This window comes from Zerene cesonia, chromosome 29 (assembly GCF_012273895.1).
Source record: "Zerene cesonia ecotype Mississippi chromosome 29, Zerene_cesonia_1.1, whole genome shotgun sequence".
Classification (NCBI taxonomy): Eukaryota; Metazoa; Arthropoda; class Insecta; order Lepidoptera; family Pieridae; genus Zerene; species Zerene cesonia.
Window position 1 is genome coordinate 342,737 of NC_052130.1, and position 16,472 is coordinate 359,208.

At 33.5% G+C, this 16,472-nt stretch overlaps 2 protein-coding genes across 2 annotated transcripts in view; both read right to left on the reverse strand.

Annotated features, from left to right (window-relative positions):
- The window catches only part of LOC119837986 (protein Star), a 5,563-nt gene extending 2,112 nt beyond the window's left edge, over positions 1-3,451 (reverse strand). Inside the window, exons 1-5 of the mRNA XM_038363796.1 lie at positions 3,157-3,451; positions 1,772-2,021; positions 1,269-1,459; positions 619-801; positions 20-193 (exon numbers count right to left, since the gene is read on the reverse strand). Of these exons, the coding sequence (XP_038219724.1) occupies positions 20-193; positions 619-801; positions 1,269-1,459; positions 1,772-2,021; positions 3,157-3,168 (810 nt within the window). The 5' untranslated portion in view covers positions 3,169-3,451. The remainder of the gene's footprint in view (positions 1-19; positions 194-618; positions 802-1,268; positions 1,460-1,771; positions 2,022-3,156) is intronic.
- A 2,336-nt stretch (positions 3,452-5,787) lies between these two features.
- LOC119837755 (protein Skeletor, isoforms B/C) overlaps positions 5,788-16,472 on the reverse strand; it is a 30,759-nt gene continuing 20,074 nt past the window's right edge. The window contains 12 exon segments of the mRNA XM_038363496.1: positions 5,788-7,111; positions 7,589-7,752; positions 8,323-8,453; positions 9,063-9,186; positions 9,516-9,548; positions 9,882-10,023; positions 10,361-10,569; positions 10,895-11,007; positions 11,657-11,787; positions 13,821-13,913; positions 14,535-14,555; positions 15,977-16,268. Coding sequence (XP_038219424.1) covers positions 6,950-7,111; positions 7,589-7,752; positions 8,323-8,453; positions 9,063-9,186; positions 9,516-9,548; positions 9,882-10,023; positions 10,361-10,569; positions 10,895-11,007; positions 11,657-11,787; positions 13,821-13,913; positions 14,535-14,555; positions 15,977-16,268 — 1,615 coding nt within the window. The 3' untranslated portion in view covers positions 5,788-6,949.

The window sequence follows — 16,472 nt, forward strand, 5'->3', positions numbered from 1 at the left end:
TGTGTGTGTGTGTGTGTACCTGCAGCGCGGCGCTGGCGGGCAGGCGGCGCAGCGCGGCGGGCACGCTGCGGCCGGCGAGCAGCGCGTAGTGCGGGCGGGTGACGCCGGCGGCGAGCAGCAGCGTGTGCAGCGGCAGGCAGAGCACGCGCGAGCTGAACAGGCTGCCGCCGCCCTCCGGCTCCTGGTAGCTCACCTGTCACACATCACACACGCTCAGTACACTTGGCCATACACCGCAATAGAAAATGTCTATCACCCATAGCCACTTAGACAGACGATCAGACATCAACCATGAAATCAGTCTTCTAGTCAATGTCTATTCAGATACTTTTTCTGGTCTTGTTGTCAATCGAAAAGATTATCAACAATGAAACATCAATGCCATTAAAAATAAAACCAGTTACTTAGGGGTAATTCTTGTTTCATAAAATTATTCCTTTATGAGACAATTGCCAAATAGAAAATTCAATTACGAATAGAATTGAAAGTGAAGTTCAAGTGTGGTTTCTAGAGCTATATAAATTTAGGACTCTGAACGTTATGATATTTAAAAAAAAGTTGATTAAACAAACCATCATTCCAATACATAAAAACTTAACCAGAAAGGTTTTAACTAACCTCTCTCGGATGCGCAGTAGGGCTGAGACAAGCATGCAGTGCACTTGCAGCGCCCCGTAGCGAGAGGAAGTCGCGGGGTGCAGCCCTAACGGCTACGCCCTTCCAACCACGCACCATCTCCAGGTATGAGGTTGTCGGCTCCCGGTCACCTTGAGGCAGGATCTCAACGAATGTCCCATTATACTGTAGAAGATATTATACTCTTAATTGCTCAACAAATTATAACACTGTCCTAACTAGAATGGTGACATTGATGCTAACAACATTACTCATGCTAATGACTCTAATGATATTTGTGGTGATTATGATATTTCTGATGAAGATGATAAAATCATTTATGTTACTAATATGAAAGCTTGTTCTTATATATGCAATATTTATCAAGTACACTATATTAAAAAATCTAAATAAACAATGATCACTAAGTTGTTCAGACTTTTACAATTAACAGGTGATTGGTATTCGAAAGTGATAAGTTGGGGGTTTGAGGCAAAGCCTGCGGGAAATAGATTTTGGCAATTTCTGTGCACATGAGGATAGCATCACCACTGCTCAAAACGGTGAAGGAAAACAGTGGGTACATGTAGGGGTGGATGATGATATTATTGATGATGATGATGATGATGATAATGATGAATAAGAATACTTACAATCTCTCCATATAGCCGATCAAGAACCTCAACCCTGTCAGTGATATTTGGTACAGGTGGTGGGTTTTTTGGGGGACGCGGCGCAAGATGCAATTGCCTCACGTAAGCTATGAGTATTGGGGACTCGGCCGGGATGCTGGCCAGTTCATAGTCCTGTGACATGTTAAGACGGAACTGTTGGGCGCCCATAGCTGAAAACATACTTTATTGTAGTATTAAATAAACATAATTAAGCTTTATTTTTGAAATACATTGAGCGTTATATAGGCATCCACAAAATTTTCGAATGAGATTAATTAGCAAAGAAAGCCTATCACACGATAACTTTAACTAACTTAGTGAAGGAACAAGTTCATAAATACAAAAGCGGTTAGTTAAATTCTGAATACCCTAAAAATCTAAAAAAAGGTCCAGTTACATTAACTCAAATTTTTATACTATATTATGACATTTTTCTCTATTTTTAATCCATTCAACAAAGTTAAAGTTCACAGTCCCCTTACCAACAGTATCCATATAAATTAGCAGCATCGTCATCACGGTAACAAATGTCAGTACAAACAAAATAGCAGGCAGGAGCTTTCTATACAGCTCATTGGGAGGTGTCTTTGTTAGTGACGGTATACTGAATCTGTTTGTTGTCGGCACTGGGGTGATGGGAACGGTTGTGGTTTTCGGAAGTGGTCTTGGAACATCTTTCGGTTTATCCACTGGCTCCGGTGGTGCTTCAGGTAGCGGGTTTTCCTGTATTTTCTAAACAAAGTGTTCATTGGTAATTTGACTTAAAAACATGGTTTTAAGATGGATTACAATTTGCTCCTTTGTATATACAGCTTATTTATATTTATTTATGCATGTTATTGAGTTTCTAACCTTTAGTTTAATTAATTAAATTAATTTATGAAGACTGGAACCTCATTTTTTTGCTTACTAGAAGTATTCACAAATAGTTTAAGACAATCATTAAAAGAATGAAATAAATAGTTTGAATTTGAATTGTAGATTATCCATACCAACTGTTCTATTTAAACATTCAATTAAATTGGTTCAGCATTATTTTGATATATAGACCTTCAATCAAAAATTTGTTTGATGTTTTGTATATCTAGGTATTTTGAGTGCTGTATTATAAGAAATGAATAAATTAACCTCAGTGTATTGAGATTAAAAAAGCTAAACAAGCTAAGCTTATTAAAGTTTATATGGCTGATTTGACCTATATTAAAAACTGTCAGGATAAAGCCACTAAAGTATACATTTTCTTGATGTCATTCATCAGTCATTACTAATGAGTAATTGCATAGCTAACCAAGTTGTTATATAAAGGTGTATTATAAGATTCAATTAATTAAATTTAGATTTTATTGTATTAAGTCTCTCAACCTATTTTTAGCTACTAGCTCTATGTAACAATAAAATTCTGGTAATGCTAGGCTTAAAACCAGCCCAATAATCTGAGCAAAACGAAAAATGGTTGAATTCTTTTTTGTGAACATGATAATAGTACAATTAATTAATTAATTTCACAAATATTTTTTCTAGTTCACTTTCAATGATCCATAATTAAAAGTAATCCCCTAGTAATATTCTAGCCCTATGTATGTATTTGTAGTAATTATACAATCCTTTAATAGATGTTCTTTGTTAATATTTTATATATCAATTCTAAAAAACAACAATAATACCTCTAATGTACACACAGCTTACCATATTTTAAGTTTATTTCGAGTACACTAGAATTTTTTCATAGTTCAAGCCAAAAAAAGAGCAGACGGCGATGACAACAACTGTTCCAGGAAGTTTTTTTTTGACACATTGGCTAGGGATGCAAACACGGACTAAACAAAGCGCTTCATAATGTTATGAATAAAAACTTTTTGCTACTTACTTTTTCCGCCATTGTTCTTATTTAAAAATAAGTGATTCGAAATAATCTAAATAAAGAAACGCATTTAAAACAAACACAAGCTAACTTTTCACTGCTGTATAACTTGACAAATTTAATTCTATAATAATTGAGAGTAAAAGTTTTCAATGAATTCCGTAACTGTTAACAATTTGTGTTCATCGTTGAAAGTAATGCAAACAATTATCTAGAAAATAAATAAATTAAAAAAGGTGAACAGCCAAAATACAGGTGTGAGGTAAACTTTATATACCCAACGTGAGTCACCGCTTTGTGACATACTGAAATGAATGTTGCCACTTTTCACCTTAGTTTGTTTACACCTGTTTACCTGCGATATGTTACTAGAGCAAAGTTTTACAAAGAAATAATTAAATGTTTATCTGATTACAATTTAACATTTAATACAAATATTCTTGTGGACCGAAAAGCAATGAATTATCATTTGAAATAAGTTTTACATATTGTATAATTTAAACCATGATTAAAGTTACAAGAAATACAGACCCCTAGACACTGTGAGTCACGTAAAAATAATATTTGTGTACTTTATCCAGTAGGTCTGAATTTGTGAAAAAATGTGGACACTCAACTATGAATTAAATAAAACACGCAATTTAGGGAAAATTGTTTAATTTATTTTTATAAGTACAATTAAAGTAACAGCAATTCATCTTTCAAGTTTACATTCAACCGATTTATACAAAATGTAATTACAAAAGACTATGCGTATATTACTTATTAAGTATGTACAATAGCAATTGTGTGAATCCTTTTTACTATCAATCAAATTACAGCAATTATTGACAATTAACGCAATAGTATTTACTTAGTAATTGTAGTCACGCGCGTAATAACCCTCTTTGTATAATGTCTATGAAATATTATAGATTTAAAATTTTAAGATGAGGGTAAAATGTTTACATACTAATAATTTATTTCATTTTGTTTTATCTTTAACAATAATAATTTAAGATAAGTAAACATATACTTTTTTGAACAATAAGGGAAATAAACATTGAAAAAATAAAGCTTCCACAAAACCGATTTTTGGACTTTTTACTAATAAAAAAATAAAATAAAATGCGCACATTCACAATTAGACGAGAAAGATTACGATTAAAATTTATTGAACAGTATCCAAGTATCCAAATGACCGAGGATCTTAATTATTTATAGATCTAATTCAAACATATATATTATATATTATGTTTATTGTTGTAAATTCACTCTCTATTGTTTAATAAAACTATAAAGAAAGGGACAGTTTTTACATATTGCAGTCATATTTAAAAGGCTTTTTTCGAAAGTAAAGGCGAGGCTTACTTTAAGAATTTGTTAATTGTTGCTATGAATATGGATATGGGTATAATAACTGTGTATTAAAAGAAAACTTAATTATTCTTAAGGCAAATGGCACTCTTTTAATCTGAAGTATTATTATTATTTTCAACCAACTACACAAAAGTATGGAATGTTTGGTATTGAAGTATGTGTGTTGAAGCTTGACTTGTCTGTGAGTGTGTGTCGTGCTTGTCTGTCTGTTTTTGTCAAAAAGGTAAATAGTCGGGCATGTTCTTAGCTGTGATTGATAAGAATCGGTCAAATATAGCCATCGAAAGGACTTCACAAGTAGCATACTAACTATGACAAATTTTAAAATCAAGACATCCGCTAGCATTAATTTTTTCCTGATTTAAAACACGTTTTCACTGGACTTTTATATTTGATGGCCTTTTGTATATATATTATAGTTACAAAACATTGTAAATTTTTCTCTAAAACATAATATTTCAATAATATGAAGTACATAATATAATCATTTGAAATTTATACACATTTCTTAATTTCATACGAAGATTACAGGTGCTTTCATCATTGCAATTTGCAACACATTAGCATTGCGTCAAAAGAATATCGCCATATGACGTTTAATTGACCAATAGCAACACGGTAATTATCCCGCTCAAAGGCGGGCCCTTCCGCCTTTATACAGAAACACGGACATTTCTCAGAACAAAAATATATAATTTGATAATTAGCTTAGACTTTTCCTTGATTTCAATAAAAAAAATTGTAAGCATTTGTGTTTCGCAATTACCTATTGCTAATATACAAGTTTATATTGAAATAAATAAATAATATCTGATTGTGATCCACTTTCGATGATCGTGTATCATCTAAAATACATGAGGTAAAAATTTATATTAATATAAATAAATAGACGTATGCCTGAACAATATTCTAAAAAACAATTTTTTTTTTTGTTGAGAAAATGCAAGTAACGAATTGTAGTAAAATTGAAAATAAGTTACCACTAGTCCTAATTAGAAAAAATTCATTGCAACGAAAATATTGTTTAAATTAATATAAATTGTATTTAAAAATAGTTTGTGCCATTTTAATAAAGAATATTAACTAAATCAGTTCAATTTATGTTTCAAAACGCCCAATGCAGATACCTTATATTTATTGAGATAGCTAAAACCATGATTACATAATTCCATTAGCTTTGAATAATATGCTATGTTTAGCTTTCGACCATCAGTGGGTAACAGCATGCAGTTATTAATTTCTTCTCGAGTTTAAGAAACAAATAAAGAGATGTAACTGCATTAAAATGTTTATACTTTTTCATTCGAAATTAATATAAAACACTATTAACTAAGGAATATAACATATATGAACAGAAATTATACGATACACATTATATATCCGGTTGTGCGTAATTTATATTGAATATAATATTCATTGACTATAAAATTATTTATTATTTTTTGAACATCTCGGACAATTTAACATTATTATCAAAAATCCACACAATTTAAATAATACGATAAAAAAAGATACACCGTTATTTCTCATTAAGTAACATATTTGATTGTTATCTTTTTGTAGGCATATAATATTGTATATTTATATATAATTATAATAATAGTATCAAACACATTCTAAAAAGTATGAATATCTATATCATATTATATGCATTCTATGCGCTTTAAATATAATATTCAATTAAGTTATCTATCTTCACGTTCTCTAATGAGAAATATATATTTATAATATAATTAAAATTTATTATTGTCTTAATTACAGAGTTTATTGTCAAAATTACAACAGTCATAAGTTAATTATTCCAACATAATAAAGTACGTAGATAAAAATTCGAAAACATTTCTATATTCTATAACAGTAAAGTTATATTATTGTCAAGCACTCCCGCACTTAATTTAAGAGTAATTTTTTTTATCTATTATTGTCAATATTACATAGTTTAATATAATTTCAGAACGTTTATTCATTATCATATCGGAATCAATTCCATATAATTATTCAACAATTGATAAAATCCTAAAGAAAATGTTGCAATTTTTATTAAATAGTATAATGATTTATTATTGTCTTCGTTTAATTATTCGTCTCTATCACTCGTATGCAACTAGAGAGAGAAAGCAATAATGCAATTCGTTTCTTATTTATGTCTTACGCTATGAATAAAATCTCTAAATAGATCTACAAACTTCAAATAAGTCTAAAATTTAAAGATAGATGCTCAAATGCGCTTTTAAATGTTTTGATATGAAATTGATATTTTGTATATTGACATTAATACCCTTTCATAACTGTACAATAGGAAACGAGCTCTGGTCTCAGTCGTTTACGGACACAATCTTAATTAAATAACATTATTTTTTATTCATATAACTCCCTTTTCGCGCTCATTGGTGTTAAACACGGCAACCCCACCAGAGCTCGGTACGAGTATCGGAACGCTTTATCTTATCTGTGCGTGTGTGACAGCTGTCAAAATTGGCGCAATAATTGACAGCGTTAGAAATGGCGCGTTTTGTGAGCTTGCGCTCTGTCCCGGGAGAGGGATCGGTGTACCGGGGTCGACGACGTGGATCTTCCAACCGAGATTGTTGTGCGTGTAACACTGTAAAGGAATAAGTAGTAATAATTATTGTAAGTCAGTTCTTTAGTGCATACTGTGTGTTTTATTTTAAACAGAATAATTACTGGAAATCAAATAATTGCTTCGAAATAGAATGTGTCAAGTCAATCGCTTAAGTATTTATGTTATAGCTTTTTGAAGTTACAAGATGTTGATATTTTATTATTATTATTGTTTATTTGGACTCCGCCCGCTCCTTTCGGTATAAAATCAAATATAGCTACGTAACCCCGTAGCTACATCGCTCAATAAACCTATTTATTCTGGTAAATTATTAAAATTAAGATTTCAGTTCTGCTAAGCTTTTCCCATTACAAACAATCACATATTTATATTCTTATTCAATCAAATTCTTAGCCATCGAACGTCTTCCACCTTATGCATACACACTAACGATCAATCTTCCTCCCTAACTGGAATGTAATCTCCCCTTCCCTCCCCTTTCCCCAAGTTCCCCACCTGATAGTAGACGAGGTCGGGCGTCTCGTGCGCCACGGTCCACTGCAGCGCGGCGGGCTCGCCCTCGTTGCACTCGAGCTGCAGCGTCTGCATGTACTCCTCGAACGTCTCCGACACGGCCGACTGGTCGGTCGTCTTGTGCGTCCACTCGCAGTAGCGGCCCACTGGCGCGACATCACAATGTTGTATATTCTACACTCGTATTTAGTTATGTTTCAGTGGCGAGATAGTACAGATAGTGATGTGTATTTTTTTGTCTGTAACTAGTGATTAGTGACAACTGAAATGTCGACTTGAAGAGTATCTGTTACTATTGATAATAAAGTTAATGATAGATAAGCCTTTTATTTCCCATTTTTGTATTACAAATATTATAATAACATATTTCACTCATATATCCTAGAAATTCTTGTTTGCAACTGTTGTCTGGATACCTTTTCGTGCGCAGGAACCCTCGTTTAGGTATAAACCTCATTTATCATTAGAATAATACATTGTTGTTGAGTAGCATAGACTACTTTTTATTTCAGTTTAATCCGGGTGATACCGAGTCGATCAGGTACTAAATAATGTATATAGTGGATTTTATAATATGAGTTTATTTAGTTTACGACGACTTAGAGGCGTAGCTGGTTATAAAACCTTTTTTTAATTCAAAAATACTATAGTTAGTACTGTTTTTATAGGTAATGTACTTAAAATAAAACATCTCTCTACTTAAAAAAACCACATACCAGCGGTAGGGTAAGGATATCCCTCATTATCGTAAGCGACTCCGGCGAACACGCGCTGCTTTCTTTGATCCTCTTCCCTCTTCTGCCCGAAGCCGCCCTCCGACGAGTCGCTTATATAGAACGGGTGGAATCTAGAAGAAATAACACAATTTCTTGTGATTTGAAGTACCTGTATTATTGTTATTTAGAACGAAAATCTGCTATTCAATCGAACTATTATACAGTAACTTTCTATTTTTTTTTTTTTTGTTGTTTGTCATTGCATTCATTTGGACATGCTATGAAAAATTTTTTCAGTAAAAGGTAATATATAAATATTCAATTTGTCAGAACTAGACAAAATTTAAATAGGAGCCTACAAATAAAAAAAGTATCATCAAAGTCGGTTCACACCGTAATAGTTCTGAGGTAATAAAGCCAAAAAACAACAGATAAATCAATTTTTGAAGTCGATTGAAAATGATTTAGAGTACAATGCTTGCTTCAATCACTTTGTTATAATTATTGATTACTAGCTGCGCGCCGCGGATTCACCCGCGTAAGTCTGTATCCCGTAGGAATATCGGGATAAAAAGTTGCCTATATGTTATTCCAATTGTCCAGCTGTCTACGTACCAAATTTCATTGTAATCGGTTCAGCGGTTTTTGCGTGAAAGAGCAACAAACACACACACATCCTTATAAACTTTCACATTTATAATATTAGTAGGATAGGATAGGAAGTAGGATTTAACACTTACTTAGCTGGATTGGTGCGGTCGTCCCCCCCTTCCACCAGGAAGGTGTACGTCTTGCCTCGCTCCACGTATATCTCGGGTATCAGCTGATCGTTTATGTACCACGCGATGCCCCAAGATGGATGTCCTGTTAATTAATTGATTTGATAACACACGTGACTATTCAAGCTTTTATTCGTCTAGATAAACTTATTTTGGAGTTTTTGAACAATCGTAGCAGCTAACTCAGTTTCTATTACTTTTTGCTATTAATAGAAATGTTTCACCACAGATAACATAATACTAAACTAGGCTTCACATTCATAACTAAGAAAGCGTTCATTATACTTAAAGGCTATTGCTAGATGTCACTTAAACCAAAGCATACTAATTACGCCAAACTCTTCAAACTCAATGTATTTATATTATGTTTATTAAAATAAAATAGAGGAGAAAAGAGAATGCATTTATATTTACCATACGGTAGGAATCCATTTGTAATTTCATTGTCTGCATGAAATATAAGCATAGAAAATATTTTAATTATCAAAAGAAATATAGGATTATCGCTTTAGACTAATACTGAAACATCTACGTCCAACGCAGAGCCGCCTCACCTGCTGCCACACTAACACAAAAGAACGTAGAAGAAAACTTTATCCTTTTTGTTTTTAGAGGACGGCAGTAGACTGGATGTTATATAGACATAGATCCAGCCACCTCCAGCTTCTCTTGTTTTTGGAAGTAGGTTGGTCGGAAGCATGTTATGTAGACATAGATAAGCCCGCTTCCAGCTGCTCTAGAGCGGAGCACGTGTTGGCACGCGTGAGCACGCATACGCACCGGTGACGGGCGTGTAGCCGCGGCGGCCGCCCGCGGGCCCGATGCGCGCGGTGAAGTTGGTCAGGCCGGCGAGCACGCGCGCGCGCCACGGCGCCGGCCCGCCCGCCTCCAGCTCCGCCAGACCGATGCACGTGTTGTCGTTCTGTACCGGAGTACGGTGTAACACGTTATTCCCGCGAATGATTCGATTCATTTACAGTGATTTTTTATTCTTTCTCTTTGTCGAAAAAGAGAAAGAATAAAAAATAACATGCAAAGTGAGGTGAGTCTATGAATATAAATTAAAAATAAAGACAAAATTACGACTCGGTCATATTGTCTCTGAACGGGTATACATATCAGCGAGGGTAGGGAGCTCGCTACTCCCACTGCGTCGCAGAAAAATTGTTTAAGACTATAACAACAATAACATCCCAGCTACTTCACACACGTACGTAGTTCGATACATATTTTTCACAACAACAACTAAAGCATCTTACCAAAGCTCCAAAATCAAGTTGCACATCATTCCTCGTAGTGTCCATGAAGGAATGAGCATTTGCCTCATATCTCGAGTTGAGAGGACCAAAAGCCGCGATGACGGACTGAGAGCGAGATGTTAGGACCTCCTTGTCTTTCATCGGCTCCTTAGCGGCGAGCGGTCGGCGGTATGTGATCGTTGTTACACCGTTCTTCTGTTGGCCGGATACTGGAAATTTGTATGGGAGGTTAGTTCTTACGTTTGGGGGAAGACGGTATAAGTAGATGATCATTAAATAGGGAAGTTTTAAAAAAGTGCTTATTATATAAAATGTACAATATTTGCACTTGACCAACGTGGTGAATTTAATCAGTACCGTAAAAGATTTTCAGTCCGCCCACTGTTTTATTATAATAGGCATTTTTTTCTTTGACATATTTAAAAAGGCATCCACGACAGGTCAAGTGCATAGATTTTTTTGATTAGATTTCATAAAACTGCTAGCTATTACTAAGATCATACGAAAAATACACTTTCTTTTAAAAATGTTTACCCAAAGTGACATCGTTGCTCCCGCCGAGCCTAGCGTCAGGGCAGACGCCTCTCTCACCGTCACACTGCGCTAAATGTGTTATTGTATAATCGGCTACACGAGGTTGGTTTGTTCTAGAATCAAAACATCATAATTTTAGTGTACTTGTTTGTTATAAGAAACCATTTTTTTTTAATTATCAATGTAATGTTATTATGGCTTTACGAATTGAATCAATTTGTCCTGTATGTTTCACTGGATCCAGCAGAAGAATAACAGAATGAATCTTTTTTTAACAAAGAGATCCTTCAAATTATAAGAATTACACAAGCTTTCTAAGAGACAAAAAAAACCTATCGAAAGTTCTGGGGTAAAAAATACAGTCGAATTGATGTCCTCCTCTTTTTTGATGTTGGTTGACAAGGATAAATAATTGATTTAGAAATTTAAAGAGAAAAATTTAAGCTATACATCATTCAGAAAATTTTTCATTATCATGGATAAATGTTTTATAAATGTATTCTACGTTGTTTCAATGATAAAACTTACCAGAGTCCACAAGAAACTATCCATCTATGGAAATATCATTAAATGTTTATGAATTTATGAGACAGTCATGAGTTAACTAACCTTTGCGTGACATACTACTCGTAACTTAAAAAAAACAATTTCTTCGATGATTATTAAAATTCTTTAGACAAATATTATACTCGAATAAACACTTCTAACATATCAAAACATCCAAACAAACAAACACATATTGTAATTTAATAAATTCCTTACTTAGTATCCCAATAAGCAACTACGACATCCGCCCCTAACATGGCCGGTCTCCCCTCAGCGCCGGAAATGCCAAACGCCATGTACTGTTCTTTGCGGAGACGTGCCGATAGGCTTATTCGGACTTGCTCTCCCTGGAAAATGGTGATCGTTTTAAGTTCTGATAACGGTATTTTGAGGTCTTAATGCTTTAAGAGTGTGTATCGAACCAGATTCAACAGTGGAGACCTTTACCTTCGCAGGGGAAGCGCAGTAGTCAAACGCTTCCCTATCACACATAAAAAAAGACAAAAAAATTTCAATAATAATCACTAATTTGTAGGAAAATCGATCAGTAAAATAAACGAACTGCATCATGTCACGGTGCCTTTGATATTATATCTACTTATTAAGGTAGTCTAGTATTAAAAAATTCTCAACGATGAGATCGTAGATATGAACGTTTTAATTTTAATTAGAAACATACACATTTACTGCCATTTTTTTAAGACATATTTTAAATTTATTTTCAAAGGTACCTATAGGTATACCCATTACCTACTATGAGTGCAAATACCATCTTTATAGATTAGAAAATAATAATTTTTGCACATGACACTTTCACCGAAATTTTTATTGGATACAAAATACATAACTGCGTCATTTCTCACAAAACGTTAAACTTTTAAAATTACCTTCATTTAACTCTGCATACCACTCGCTTGTAAATGAAATGAATAATTTTAAGTGTTATGAATTAAAATAGATTAACAAGGACACAAAATTTATAATTATTAAAACTAGAGGTGGATTAAAAGAAGCTTCCTTTAAAATGCCGATTATTTACTAAATCTTATATGACACACACTTAAGGGACTAATGAAAAAATAATTAAACTGTCATTTGTGGCAGCGACTATCTTAGAAGGACAACACACTCCTTGCCAATTCACATTTCTAACTAAATCCAAATCGATTCATCCGTTTAGTAACTAAGACGTGTGTGGCGGACTCCTAAAACTTATAACACAGTTTATTTTTCATATATACACCACGTCGTTTATCGTCGGGGGTTAAAAAGACAATTTCATGAATATTAGTACATCCAATCCTAATCACAAGCAAGTAACATACACGATAAAGGCTCAATAAATTTCGCCAGAACTCGCCCAGTGAGTTAAGGCAATTTAGAATTTATTAGCATCCCGCCTCGCTCGCTCGCGTCCATTAAACGCCCATATTTCATAATTTAATTTGCATAAACGCGAGGGTGGATTTCATAACATTCTATTAATGTATAAAGTGGATAAATTTCATCACCAATACGAGAAGTGAATGTTTTTCTACGTTTTTAGAAAAACTTTGCTATAATTGCGAAACCAATTTGAAAGAGGATTATTATTTTAGTGTATATAATAAGGTATATTTTATTTATTTCATTGTGGATAACATCACCACTGTTTAAAACGGTGAAGGAAAACATAGTGAAGAAACCTATACGAGCTGCTGCTGCTGCTGATGATGATGATGATATAATAAAGTAATTTCAAAAGCTAACTATCGGTCAAGCGCGAGTCGCTTACGTGACTCTAATAGCGGAACCCGTAGAATATATTATAAATACGCTGAAGAACAGCTGCAAAAAATCAGTCATCCGTTTGTTCAACATTTTAATGTTTTATTTTTTATTGCGTACGGAACCCTAATAATGATTATTTCGGCAGATAAGATATCTTGGCTTTGTTTTTACTACAAGGTGTACAGAAGGTATAATTTTAATTTTTCAGGTTTCTCAAGTGTGTTGTTGGGCTTGCTGAAGGTGACGAAATAGATTTCGTGCTAAATTTCTTGATTGATGATGAGATTCGTACGAGTCTTTCTCGACAAGCGAATTTTGAAAGAGATTCAGTAACTTAATTTCTTACTAGCGCTTACAAACTATGACACATGTAATAAGGTATAGCAAATCAATGAAAATATACCGTTTGGATAATTCTATATATAAAGCAATCGTATTGAAATCTGTCGCATGGTTTTAAAGATCCAAAAATACATAGGGACAGAGCGGGAAGCTACTTTTTTCCATACTACGCAGCGATAAATCTTACCAAATGTGATCCTCTAAAATTGAACTATTTCTAAATAAAATATTCACAGATTATTATGTGATTTATGTAAAAAATATTTACCTGTATTTCCCACCGGATTTGCAGCCTTTTGTCTAGAATTTCCTTACAATTGTTAGATGCACTGTAGGGTGTCTGAGATGTTGTTGAGCTAGTCTGTAACAGCGATTGTGTTAGGACACGTCAAACTTTACGTTGTATAAGAACTTCTAGGTATAATTATGTTACTTCTTACTAATATAGCACTTATGTATGAACAATACAGAATACGATATCATTAATTGAAAATGATGAATCTACCATTTCCCATTCCAAAGCATTCGGCCAAACTACAATGATCTATAACCCAGTATGTTAAAATTTAATGGAACAAAAATGTCGTAATCTTATGAAATTATTCTCTTAATACATTATTTACTTACGAAAACTCAAACGAAACAATAAATCGATAATAATTGTATCGAATCAAATCAATATTCTTAAAAAAACCTCGCCCCTATTTGGTGGCGGCATCTGTTTTAGATCGACTCTGATCAAACAATCTAATACTATCATCTCATCACTAAGAACAAAACAATAAAAAGCTGGCGTATGGCAATTCTATTTATTATATATTGTACATAAGTCATTAAAACGTAAACATTGATAAAATAATTTTGAAGTTAGCACACAAGCAAAACAATAAAACAGATAAGAGCGATGACATAAATCGGAACGTTATGATTTTGCCCACAATTATTTATGATAAAAAAATATATTTAAAAAGCTCCCACTTACCGGATTGTACCACCAAGCGGGCTGTTAACAAGTTAATAATCCAAGGCAAGCAAAGGAAAAACACATAAACATACAACGTTTTATTAAATATGTAAATTCAGTCTTATTAAAAATTCTAACGTAAAAACAATTTCACCAAAATTTAAGACGTGATAAAATGTAAAATATGAAAATGATTCGTCAACCACCACAATAGTATAAAATGAGAAATTATTTATTAATTAAACCAATCAATGACAGGAAATTGTATTTTTGATATTATCCCTTGGTTGGGTCGCTTTGGTGATGATTTTTTAATCTGAAAAATAAATTTCATAAATATTCCCATAGGTGGCGCTGTAATAAAAAACACAAAACGCTGTAACGAAGTAATAAACATCCTTTAAAAGCTTAGCATAATTAATGGTAAAAATTAGCTTCATTAGTCCAGTCATTTGATACAAAAATGGAACCTAGAAAGTGATGTGGGACTTTTGAAACTAGATGGTTTAATAGATTTTGATGTGCTTTTTTTATTTCTACTTTGACGGAAGAGCTGTCTCAACTGAGGAGTTGTAAAGATGTTTTACGACGCCATTTTTCCAGTATGGCGGCACATGTGGAAAATATACAAGGCGGCAATGTAGAAATTCGAAAAGAGCACCTCAAAATCTATAAAAACACCCATTGCAAAACTCAAAATAAACAGATGTCTGAATTATAAGGCGGTATTGCTTAATGTAATAATTATTGAATTCATGTCCAATTTTGAACAGATTAACAAACATTTACGTAGAATCAATTTCAAAATTTTTGATGAAAAATGGCAATATAAAAACCTAAATTCACTTACTTACTATACTTCTTAAAGCGAATAATACAGTTTGAAAATCCATACAAAAATTTTGATTATCATTTCATGACCAATATTAAGTTGCTAAATAATACTCGTGGTAATATGTAGGTATAAGAAATTGCAAATCACAGTTTTACCATTCCCAATCCCATTTTATTTAAGCCAGCCTGCCACCGGAAAGTAAAGTTAATTATTATGTAATCAAAACATAAGGTGAAAACAGTGAGTTTGCCACTGGTTGGGTTTCTTACAAGTAGGTCAGGTTTATCCGAAGTAAGATTTTATGCAAGTTAGGATAGATAGGTGATATCTACAAGCTTTATTCATCACAATATTAGTTCATTATATGTAAGTTTACAAGTTCTTCATGTCATGTCGACGTTGTCACTTACACTTGTGGCCAAACTTCTGTTATAACTAATAAGTTGTTAGTAAGGTTCGTCACACTTTTGTCACATTTTAAATGTGTCAAGGAAGATTTTTCCCACTGTAAGTTAATTACGAGTTAGTTAAGTTCGTCACAAGTGAGATATATCACAAGTTAAAATAACTACAAGTTAAGTCTATCACAAGTTAAGTGATAGGAACCCAAGAACGGTAAACTCACAGTGATCTTCGTCTGCCCCAACGCCGGGGGCACGTCCAGGTCCTTCGGTATGTACACATGTCCGAAGTTATGTCTGTACTCCACGCACCAGACCGCAAGCCAGTCTATGTCGTACGCGGTGAGCTTGCCCGGGAGTTGGATCTCTATGTCCTCGCCCTGGTAGCCCCGGAGGGGGTTGAGGGAACCCATTTCGTTGGGCACCTTTTGTTTATACGACAATATTAACATTTAGAAAAAAAGCGATAATATAAAGCCCTATAGATGGTAAATATATTATAGAGCCAATATTGAGCACAACTCTTGCTCAACTGTTGCTTTGATGATAACTGATACTGATCACTGATGCTAGTCAAATAAAATTCCCATGGGAAAATTTATTAACAATATAAGTTCGCATAGAACTTATTTAAAATAGATTTTTAAGTTCCTTTGAAATCTTCATTTTTAATCAACGATGTCAGAATTTTAAAAACAGACAAAAATATTACAATTTTAT